We start from the raw sequence: 12,159 nt of genomic DNA, 5'->3' as shown, positions 1-12,159 counted from the left end.
GCCAACTCACCACCAGGTGGTGATCGGTAGAAAGCTCCGCCCCTCTCTTCACCCGAGTGTCCAAAACATGAGGCCGCAAATCCGATGACACAACTACAAAGTCGATCATGGAACTGCGGCCTAGGGTGTCCTGGTGCCAAGTGCACATATGGACACCCTTATGTTTGAACATGGTGTTTGTTATCGACAAACTGTGACGAGCACAAAAGTCCAATAACAAAACACCACTCGGGTTTAGATCCGGGCGACCATTCTTCCCAATCACGCCTCTCCAGGTTTCACTGTCGTTGCCAACATGAGCGTTGAAGTCTCCCAGTAGGACAAGGGAATCACCCGGAGGAGCACTTTCCAGTACTCCCTCGAGTGTACCCAAAAAGGGTGGGTATTCTGAACTGCTGTTTGGTGCGTAAGCACAAACAACAGTCAGGACCCGTCCCCCCACCCGAAGGCGAAGGGAAGCTACCCTCTCGTCCACTGGGTTGAACTCAAACGTACAGGCTTTGAGCCGGGGGGCAACCAGAATTGCCACCCCAGCCCGTCGCCTCTCACTGCCGGCAACGCCAGAGTGGAAGAGGGTCCAGTCCCTCTCGAGAGAACTGGTTCCAGAGCCCTTGCTGTGCGTTGAGGTGAGTCCGACTATATCCAGCCGGAACTTCTCTACCTCGCGCACTAGCTCAGGCTCCTTCCCCCCCAGTGAGGTGACGTTCCACGTCCCAAGAGCTAGCTTCTGTAGCCGAGGATCGGACCGCCAAGTGCCCTGCCTTCGGCTGCCGCCCAGCTCACAATGCACCCGACCTCTATGGCCCCTCCTATGAGTGGTGAGCCCATTGGAGGGATGACCCACGTTGCCTCTTCGGGCTGTGCCCGGCCGGGCCCCATGGGAACAGGCCCGACCACCAGGCGCTTGCCATCGTGCCCCAACTCCGGGCCTGGCTCCAGAGCGGGGCCCCGGTGACCCACGTCCGGGCGAGGGAAATCTGGGTTCATTTCGTTGTAACTAACTAAAAACTTGTTGAAAAATAAACAAGTGATTCAATTATAAATACTGTAAATATTTCAACACATAGAAGTAATCATCAACTTAAAGTGCCCTCTTTGGGGATTGTAATAGAGATCCATCTGGATTCATGAACTTAATTCTAAACATTTCTTCACAAAAAAATAAATCATTAACATCAACATTTATGGAACATGTCCACAAAAAATCTAGCTATCAACACTGGATATTGCATTATTGTATTTTTTTTCACAGTTTATGAAATTGCATTCATATTTTGTTGAAGTATTATTCAATAAATATATTTATAAAGGATTTTTGAATTGTTGCTGTTTTTAGAATATTTTCTAAAAAATCTTACGTACCCCTTGGCATACCTTCAAGTACCCCCAGGGGTACGCGTGCCCCCATTTGAGAACCACTGGTGTAATGTGTTATTATTGTACAGTTGTAGATTGTTGATGACCGTGTGTGTTATGTTTTCCTGTGGTGAAGACGTAGTCAGCGTCTTTAAAAGCAAGTACTATGGCTTCTTCAGGTAAAAGTTGCTTTAAAAAGTTAACACTTCATACGTCCACTAAGATGAACATTTGATCATGATGGTTTGCATTGTGCAAGTTTTGGGCTGTTTGACTCTGGATTTTCCACTTTAACAATTAAAAAAAAAAATTAAAAATACTATGCAACGATTCTAATAGGCGCCCTTGTGATGTTCAGTGTCACTGAAGTAATCGGATACATTCAGCTGACAGAAAGCTTACCTGCCCATTCTCCCATTGACGAAAAGAAGGACTTTGGCAGCGGGAACCACATTTTTGGATAAAGCATTTTGGTGACAAGCAGCAGCTTCACTCCATAATAAACAACAACCGCACCTCCAAGGCTGGTGAAAAACACTTCCAGTAAACTCTTCATGTTAGTCCGGCGTGTCTTGTGTGCTCTTGGAGAACGTTGGTCAGTGATTCACCCAGGAACACATATAAACAGAAAGCAGTGATAATGCTGTCAGAGGACACTCCCCGTTTAAGGATCAGTACGCTCGCACCCTCCCTCCGACCAACACCGAGCAGCCAATACGCCGCAACGGGAGCCTGGCCTTTACTTCAATGAGCATGTCAGCCTGAATCGTGTCTGTCTTTGCAGAGAGAGGCACAACTTGAAAAACTGCTTTTAACAACACGAGTAGGAAGATTGCTTTTGGAGCACCAGACACACACACGTCGACACACATCCCGCAAGTACAGTCAGCCAGTGATTTATGTTAAAGTGCATCGCATCACAATGACAACTGTTTTCTATTTTTTTGTCCTTCGAGTGTAATCTAATGAGATAGCCAATATATCAAAAACAGTTCTTAGCGGAGACCCAGGGCAGGCCTACAACGCTGCAAACGACAACACTGACAAATAGATACTTTTAATTTAAGTGGATGTGGTGGCGACTTGTCCAGGGTGTACACCGCCTTCCGCCCGAATGCAACTGAGCTAAGCTCCAGTACCCCTTCCGGTGACCCCAAAAGGGACAAGCGGTAGAAAGTGGATGGATGGATGGATGGATGTCATTACATTGTGTAGGCGGTATGGCGTAGCGCAGTGGTTCTCAAATGGGGGTACGTATACCCCTGGGGGTACTTTAAAGTATGCCGAGGGGTACGTGACATATTTTTTTAAATATTCTAAAAATAGCAACATATGGAAACATGGTTTGTAAGCCAACAAAGGCTCCAAATTTAGTCACAAAAAAAACAGGTCGGGTATTGAGAAACTTACATTTATCAATATATAACTTAGCTCAGTGGTTCTCAAATGGGGCTAGGCGTACCCCTGGGGGTACTTGAAGGTATGCCAAGGGGTACGTGAGATTTTTTTTATATATTCTAAAAATAGCAACAATTCAAAAATCCTTTATAAAGATATTTTTTTAATCATACTTCAACAAAATATTAATGTAAATTCATAAACTGTGAAAAGAAATACAACAATGCAATATTCAGTGTTGACAGCTAGATTTGTTGTGGACATGTTCTATAAATATTGATGTTAAAGATTTATTTTTTTTGTGAAGAAATGTTTGGAATTAAGTTCATGAATCCAGATGGATCTCTATTAGAAATCCCCAAAGAGGGCACTTTAAGTTGATGATTACTTCTATGTGTAGAAATCTTTATCTTTAATTGAATCACTTGTTTATTTTTCAACAAGTTTTTAGTTATTTTATATCTTTTTTTCCAAATAGATAAAAAAAAGACCACTACAAATGAGCAATATTTTGCACTGTTATACAATTTAATAAATCACCGGGTGTGAGTTTTCCTTGCCCTTATGTGGGCCTACCGAGGAGGTCGTAGTGGTTTGTGTTGTGGTTTGTGCAGCCCTTTGAGACACTAGTGATTTAGGGCTATATAAGTAAACATTGATTGATTGATTGATTGATTGAATAAATCAGAAACTGATGACATAGTGCTGTATTTTACTTCTTTATCTCTTTTTTTCAACCAAAAATGCTTTGCTCTGATTAGGGGGTACTTGAATTAAATAAATGTTCACATAAGGTACATCACTGAAAAAAGGTTGAAAACCACTGACGTAGCCAATAGTATAATGAGGTTGCACAGCTAAAATTAATGGTCAGATTTGTTCTCATACTTTGTAAATCCAAATAGCATATCTTTAAAACCATACAGTACTTGCCAACCCTCACGAATTTTACGGGAGACTCCCGAATTTCAGTGCCTCTCCCGAAAATCTCCCGGTGACAACCATTCTCCCTAATTTCTGAGTGACCTGAGTGAGGACAGCCTGTCGTCACGCCCACTTTTCCTCCATATGTGTCGGCCCAGTCACGTTATAACATCTACGGCATTTGGAGAGTGCACAACTGCACACACGAAAAGAAGGAGACTATTTTATATGCCTCCATTATCCACAGGTTTATCTATAACCCATAAAGTAGGCAAGCACGGAGCTATTTCTCAGCGTGTGTTTATTCCAGACGGCACGTTAATACACTAACACACAACATCCGGAATCTCATCCTACATTGTTTCAAAACTACAGCAAGTAGTAATGTCCAAAAAAAGATAGTGACAGAGAATAGAACGAGGATGGACAAGTCAACCCTAAACTCACTCCTTTCCTGCTAATTAAATGTCACGGATGTTGCCCATACCTATGTTCCTTCAAAGGCTTTGCTACTGGCTGCAAAGCTTTGCACTTTCAAATACAACAATGAGTAGAGAGGAGTGTTAAGTGTCTATATGTGTGTAATTTCAGTGAATTCTAGCTATAAATATACTGCTACCCCCACTAAACCCGGCCTGCCCCGCCCAATCCCCCAATCTCCCGAATTCGGAGGTCTCAAGGTTGGCAAGCATACTTTAAAACAAAGCACAAATTTGTCATGAAAATTGTCCAGGATGAAAGGAGAGGTGCTTTCACAAGTCCAAAAACAGGTGGTAAACAGTCTCTGGATGCATGTTGCATAAGGTGCAGGTACCATTAATGTCCTTCTTTTATCGAACCATCACAGTCTTTACAGGGTAATAACCATGAATGATTGTTGAAAGAATCAATCAATCAATCAGTGTTTATTTATATAGCCCTAAATCACAAGTTTCTCAAAGGGGCTGCACAAGCCACAACGACATCCTCTGTTCAGAGCCCACATAAGGGCAAGGAAAAACTCAACCCAGTGGGATGTGAATGTGAATGACTATGAGAAACCTTGGAGAGGACCGCAGATGTGCGTGCGTGCCCCCCCGCCCCCCCAACACACACACAGGGAGACTGGATGCAATGAACGTTGAGTGGGTCTAGCATAAAATTGTGAAAGTCCAGTCTATAGTAGCTCTTACATAATAGTGAGAGTCCAGTCCATAGTGGGGCCAGCAGGAGACCATCCCGAATGGAGACAGGTCAGCAGCGCAGAGATGTCCCCAACCGATGCACAGGCAAGCGGTCCACCCCGGGTCCCGACTCTGGACAGCCAGCACTTCATCCATGGCCACCGGAATTGTGCCCCCCCTTCCACAAGGGGGAGGGGGGCAGAGTAGAAAAGAAAAGAAACGGGAGATCAACTGGTCTAAAAAGGGGGTCTATTTAAAGACTAGAGTATACAAATGAGTTTTAAGATGGGACTTAAATGCTTCTACTGAGGTAGCAACTCTAATTGTTTCCGGGAGGGCATTCCAGAGTACTGGAGCCCGAATAGAAAACGCTCTATAGCCCGCAGACTTTTTTGGGGCTCTGGGAATCACTAATAAGCTGGAGTTCTTTGAGCGCAGATTTCTTGCCGGGACATATGGTACAATACAATCGGCAAGATAAGATGGAGCTAAACCGGATTCAGATGTAATTGTCAGGCTTGCCCCTGACAGTTTGTTTGTGTTTTAGTTTTTCCTGTGTGTGTGTAGTAGTTCCTGTCTTTAGTTCCTGTCAGCGCTCTTATTTTGTCTGTTTCCTGTCTTTCTCCCTGAGTGCTGTGTACCCTCAGCTGCGGCTGATTAGCACCTGGCCACACCTGGTGTCAATCAGCCCGCTCCTATTTAGACCTGTCTTCCCATCTAGTCAGTGCTGGATTATTGTCACTTCTCTATTGTCGATGTCACTTCCGTATTGTCGCTCCTGTCGTGTCATTGCAGCGTAGCGGTAAGCTATATTTCGGTATCTGTTTGTAGCTTACCGTCTTTTGTTCCCTGCTTCCGTTTTGTTTTCATTCTACAAGTAACCACTTATGTTTTCCTGCTCGCTACCCGCTTGCTTCCACGCTAAGCCCTTTTGTTTTTGCTAGCTTCCATGCTAAGCTCCTTTTGTTTTCTAGCTCCCATGCTAGCTCTTTTAGTTTTGTTATCCGCCTCGTGCCTGCTTTTTTTTTTTTTACCCCTTTTGTTCTTGTTGTAGTATTTTAATTAAAACATGTTTACCTGCAAAATGTCTGCCTCCTTCTCTGCATCTTGGGGTTCGTCACAAACTAACTCTGACAGTAAAACCATCCACTCCAGGAGATTTGTTATTTTTTAAGCTATTAATTGATTCCACTACTTCCTTGAGACAGATTGGACGGTCACAGAATACTTGGTCAGCGGTGCCGATTAATTTAGTTTCAGTTAAGGCATCCATAAACGAAACAGCATCACTCTCACGATACTGACCATTGTATAATTTTTCTTTTGTAAAATTGAGAACAATAATTTGCAATTTGTTTTGCATCATTGCAAACAATATTGTTTATTTTCAGTTGATAAATGGTGTTATTTTGGGCCTCCGATTTTTCTAAACGAAAGAAATACGCAGAATTGTGTTAAGTTAAAGTACCACTGATAGTCACACACACACACGAGATGTGGTGAAAATTGTCCTCTGCATTTGACCCATCCCCTTGTTCACCCCCTGGGAAGTGAGGGGAGCAGTGAGCAGCAGCGGTGGCTGCGCCCGGGAATCATTTTTAGTGATTTAACCACCAATTCCAACCCTTGATGCTGAGTGCCAAGCAGGGCATTAATAGCTCCCATTTTTATAGTCTTTGGTATGACTCAACCGGGGTTTGAACTAATCACCTCCCTCCAACCATTGTTTTCTAGATCTTACAAAGGCTCCTTGTTAAGATCCGCTTTTCTGATCGCCACATATTATTGTTTATTCTTCCAGTTTTTGTATCACTCCATCGTTCCACCTTTGTTTGTTTCCCTGGTTACATATTAGTTTCACCTGCTCCTCGTTTTCTACACACACCTGTTTCTCCTTGATTACTGCCATATATAAGCCAACCTTTACTGTTTTTGTGAATTATATTTTATATAGCGCTTTTCTCTAGTGACTCAAAGCGCTTTACATAGTGAAACCCAATATCTAAGTTACATTTAAACCAGTGTGGGTGCCACTGGGAGCAGGTGGGTAAAGTGTCTTGCCCAAGGACACAACGGCAGTGACTAGGATGGCACAAGCGTGAATCAAACCTGCAACCCTCAAGTTGCTGGTACGGCCACTCTACCAACCGAGCTATACCACCCCCCAATTTAGATGAATAATACAAGAGATGTTGACAACACACACGTCACGTGATCCAATTCAACATTTTGTGAGGACTGGATCATTGGTACTTGGGACTCGTCTCGGAGAGAAAGGGTGCAATATTTCTGGGTTCGTAATTTGCTTTGGTGACGGTACGTCTGCTACACTTACTTTGCTTACATGCAATTCTTTATTGTTCTCGCAAGCTCTCAAGCTATGCAGTTTTATTTCATGTTTAGCTCTCATGCTAAATGTTTTGTTTTTCCCTTTTATGGGCCTACGTGCAATTTTAGTTTTCATTTTGTATAGCCTAGCTTTCATGCTAGCGTCATTTGTTTGTTTGCCTTTTCTTAGCTCCAGTGTTTTTTGTTCTCGAGCTCTTTTGTTATTTAAATAAATCCTTAAATCTTACCTTTGTTGTGTTCATCGCTTTGACGCATCCCCGAAGGGATCGAATCCGGCAGCACCATGCCGCACAGGCGTAATACTGCTTGTGCTTTCGATTGATACATTTTGTCTGATTTATTTTGGCTTTCCAAGAGCATTTCTTTTTTTTGTGCTGACATATTATCTGGACACATGATGGAAATCACATTTTCTTCTTCAGATTGCTTTTTCTTAACTAGATTATGGCAATATTTTCTAAGTAATTTATCTACCTCATACACTATACTGCCAAAAGTATTTCGCCATCCATGCAAATGATGACAATCAGGTGTCAGAATCACTTGTCCCGGTGCCACAGGTGTACAAAATCAAGCACTTAGGCATGGAGACTGTTTCTACAAATATCTGTGAAAGAATGGGCCGCTCTCAGTGATTTCCAGCGTGGAACTGTCATAGGATGCCCCGTGGGCAACATATCCAGTCGTTACATTTCCTCCCTCCTAAATATTCCAAAGTCAACTGTCGGCTTTATTATAAGGAAATGGAAGAGTTTGGGAACAACAGCAACTCAGCCACCAAGTGGTAGGCCACGAAAACTGACAGAGAGGGGTCAGCGGATGCTGAAGTGCATAGTGCAAACAGTTTCTGCACAGTCAGTTTCTACAGAGCTCCAAACTTCATGTGACCTTCCAATTAGCCCACGAACAGTACGCAGTGAGCTTCATGAAATGGGTTTCCATGGCCGAGCAGCTGTATCTAAGTCATACATCACCAAGTCCAATGCAAGGCGTCAGATGCAGTGGTGTGAAGCACGTCGCCACTGGACTGTAGAGCAGTGGAGCTGCCTTCTCTGGAGTGATGAATCACACTTTTCCATCTGGCAATCTGATGGACGAGTCTGGGTTTGGAGGTTGCCAGCAGAACGCCTCATTTCGGACTGCATTGTGCTAAGTGTGAAATTTGATGGAGGAGGAATTATGGTGTGGGATTGTTTTTCAGAAGGTGGGCTTGGCCCCTTAGTTCCAGTGAAAAGAACTTTGAATGCTCCCAAACACCAAAACATTTTGGACAATTCCATGCTCCCAACCTTATTGGAACAGTTTCCTCTTCCAACATGACTGTGCACCAGTGCACAAAGCAAGGTCCTTAAAGACATGGATGACAGAGTCTGGTGTGGATGACCTTGACTGGTCTGCACAGAGTCCTGACCTGAATCCGATTAGAACACCTTCGGGATGAATTGCAACGGAGACTGAGCCAGGCTTTCTCGACCAACATCAATGTGTGACCTCACCAATGCGCTTATAAGAATAATAATGGTTTAGATTTATATCGCGCTTTTCTATTGTTAGATACTCAAAGCGCTCACAGAGAAGTGGGAACCCATCATTCATTCACACCCGGTGGTGGTAAGCTACATCTGTGGCCACAGCTGCCCTGGGTAGACTGACGGAAGCGTGGCTGCCAACTTGCGCCTTTGGCCCCTCCAACCACCACCAATCATTTATTCATCATTAATTCACCAGTGTGAGCAGCACCGGGGGCAAAGGTGAAGTGTCCTGCCCAAGGACACAACGGCAGTGATTTGGATGTCAATAGGTGGGAAGCGAACCTGCAACCCTCAGGTTTCTGGCACGGCCGCTCTACCCACTACGCCATGCGGCCCATGGCGTAGTGGAAGAATTATTTTGGAAGAATGGTAGAAAATTCCTATAAACACACACCGCAACCTTGTGGACAGCCTTCCCAGACGAGTTGAAGCTGTAATAGCGGCAAAAGGTGGACCGACATCATATTGAACCCTATGGATTAGGAATGGGATGGCAGTTCAAGTTCGTATGTGAGTCAAGGCAGGTTTCCAAATAATTTTGAAAATATAGTGTATTTAAGTAGTTCCCAATTACTACAATAAATGTTTTGGATTTTGGCTTTATTCCAAAAAAGTTATATTAAATCTTTAATCCTCATTTTAAGTGCTCCATGTCATAAATCCGAACTATTGAGTTTCCAGTACCAGTTTTTTTTTAAACTAAATTAAATTAATACTTTCATGACCAAAGCAAAACACTTTTTACGCTTTTATACTGAAATAAATACACCTACAACTTCCATCAGTCTTCTTCTGCTTATCTGAGGTTGGGTTGCGGGGGCAGCAGCCTAAGCAGGGAAGCCCAGACTTTCCTCTCCCCAGCCACTTTGTCTAACTCTTCCCGGGGGATCCCGAGGCGTTCCCAGACCAGCCGGGAGACATAGTCTTCCCCCTAGCCTCCTACCGGTCGGACGTGCACTAAACACCTCCCGAAGAAGGTGTTTGGGTGGCATCCTGACCAGATGGCCAAACCACCTCATCTGGCTCCTATCCATGTGGAGGAGCAGCGGCTTTACTTTGAGCTCCCCCCGGATGACAGAGCTATATCTAAAGGAGAGCCCCGCCACCCGGTGGAAGAAACTGATTTGGGCCGCTTGTACCCTTGGATCTTGTCCTTTTGGTCATAACCCAAAGCTCATGACCACAGGTGAGGATGGGAACGTAGATCGACCGGTAAATTGAGAGCTTTGCCTTCCGGATCAGCTCCTTCTTCACCACAACAGATCGATACAGCGTCAACATTACTAAAGACGACGCACCGATCCGCCTGTCGATCTCACGATCCACTCTTCCCTCACTCGTGAACAAGACTCCTATAACTTATTAAACAAAAACATAGAAAAAACTACCAGCAGCGGTAAAGTTCAGATCCATGAAGGAAAGAAGAAAGTGAATGAATGTTTATAACTGAATACATTTACAAACCCCGTTTCCATATGAGTTGGGAAATTGTGTTAGATGTAAATATAAACGAAATACAATGATTTGCACATCCTTTTCAACCCATATTCAATTGGATGCACTACAAAGACAAGATATTTGATGTTCAAACTCATAAACTTTATTTGTTGTTTGCAAATAATAATTAACTTAGAATTTCATGGCTGCAACATGTGCCAAAGTAGTTGGGAAAGGGCATGTTCACCACTGTGTTACATCACCTTTTCTTTTAACAACACTCAATAAACGTTTGGGAACTGAGGAAACTAAATGTTGAAACTTTGAAATTGGAAATCTTTCCCGTTCTTGTTTTATGTAGAGCTTCAGTTGTTCAACAGTCCGAGGTCTCCACTGTCGTATTTTATGCTTCATATAGCACCACAAATTTTCGATGGGAGACAGGTCTGGACTGCAGGCGCGCCAGGAAAATACCCGCACTGTTTTTTTACGAAGCCACGCTGTTGTAACACGGGCTGAATGTGACTTGGCATTGTCTTGCTAAAAAGACGGCGCTTGGATGGCAATATATGTTGTTCCAAAACCTGTATGTACCTTTCAGCATTACTGGTGCCTTCACAGATGTGTAAGTTACCCATGCCTTGGGCACTAATGCACCCCCATACCATCACAGATGCTGGCTTTTGAACTTTGCGTCGATAACAGTCTGGATGGTTCGCTTCCCCTTTGGTCCGGATGACACGATGTCGAATATTTCCAAAAACAATTTGAAATATGCACTCGTCAGACCACAGAACACTTTTTCACTTTGGATCAGTCCATCTTAGATGATCTCAGGCCCAGAGAAGCCGGCGGCGTTTCTGGATGTTGTTGATAAATGGCTTTCGCTTTGCCTAGTAGAGCTTTAACTTGCACTTATAGATGTAGCGACTAACTGTATTTAGTGACAGTGGTTTTTGAAGTGTTCCTGAGCCCTTGTGGTGATATCCTTTAGAGATTGATGTCGATTTTTGATACAGTGCCATCTGAGGGATCGAAGGTCACGGTCATTCAATGTTGATTTCCGGCCATGCCGCTTAAGTGGAGTGATTTCTCCAGATTCTCTGAACCTTTTGACGATATTTTGGACCGTAGATGTTGAAATCCCTAAATTTCTTGCAATTGCACTTTGAGAAACGTTGTTCTTATACTGTTTGACTATTTGCTCATGCAGTTGTGGGCAAAGGGGTGTACCTCGCACCATCCTTAGGGACGCCTTGGCGCAGTGAGAGAGTGGCAGTGCGCAACCCGAGGGCCCCTGGTTCAAATCCCACCCAGTACCAACCTCGTCACGTCCGTTGTGTCCTGAGCAAGACACTTCACCCTTGCTCCTGATGGGTGCTGGTTAGCGCCTTGCATGGCAGCTGCCTCCATCAGTGTGTGAATGTGTGTGTGAATGGGTAAATGTGGAAGTAGTGTCAAAGCGCTTTGAGTACATTGAAGATAGAAAAGCGCTATACAAGTACAACCCATTTATCCTTTCTTGTGAAAGACTGAGCATTTTTTGGGAAGCTGTTTCTATACCCAATCCTGGCACCCACCTGTTCCCAATTAGCCCGCACACCTGTGGGATGTTCCAAATAAGTGTTTGATGAGCATTCCTCAACTTTATCAGTATTTATTGCCAACTTTCCCGACTTCTTTGTCACGTGTTGCTGGCATCAGATTCTAAAGTTGATGATTATTTGCAAAAAAAAAAAAAAATGTTTATCAGTTTGAACATCAAATATGTTGTCTTTGTAGCATATTCAACTGAATATGGGTTGAAAATCATTTGCAAATCATTGTATTCCGTTTATATTTACATCCAACACAATTTCCCAACTCATAATAAAACGGGGTTTGTATGTGTCCTCTTTTTGGGGATTTCAGAATATGGTCAGTTTAAATACGTTTTATATCTCCAGCCTAAAACAAAAAAGAATGATGTAATGACAACAGATGCCTCGACGTGACGTCAT

The 12,159-nt window shown here is 43.5% G+C and overlaps 1 protein-coding gene across 3 annotated transcripts in view; it reads right to left on the bottom strand.

Moving 5' to 3' along the window:
- Positions 1 to 2,116, bottom strand: part of hsd17b3 (hydroxysteroid (17-beta) dehydrogenase 3) — a 38,491-nt gene extending 36,375 nt beyond the window's left edge. The window contains exon 1 of one of the 3 annotated variants that reach the window (XM_061900470.1): positions 1,873 to 2,116. In XM_061900470.1, the coding sequence (XP_061756454.1) occupies positions 1,873 to 1,912 (40 nt within the window). In that variant the 5' untranslated portion in view covers positions 1,913 to 2,116. Of the gene's footprint in view, positions 1 to 1,758 lie in introns of all 3 variants that reach the window. The other 2 variants (XM_061900462.1, XM_061900453.1) reach the window with 2 other exon arrangements.
- Positions 2,117 to 12,159: the final 10,043 nt, after the last annotated feature.

This window comes from Nerophis ophidion, linkage group LG01 (genome assembly GCF_033978795.1).
Source record: "Nerophis ophidion isolate RoL-2023_Sa linkage group LG01, RoL_Noph_v1.0, whole genome shotgun sequence".
In the NCBI taxonomy this organism is placed as follows: Eukaryota; Metazoa; Chordata; class Actinopteri; order Syngnathiformes; family Syngnathidae; genus Nerophis; species Nerophis ophidion.
This window is presented reverse-complemented; position numbering and strand designations above follow the sequence as displayed.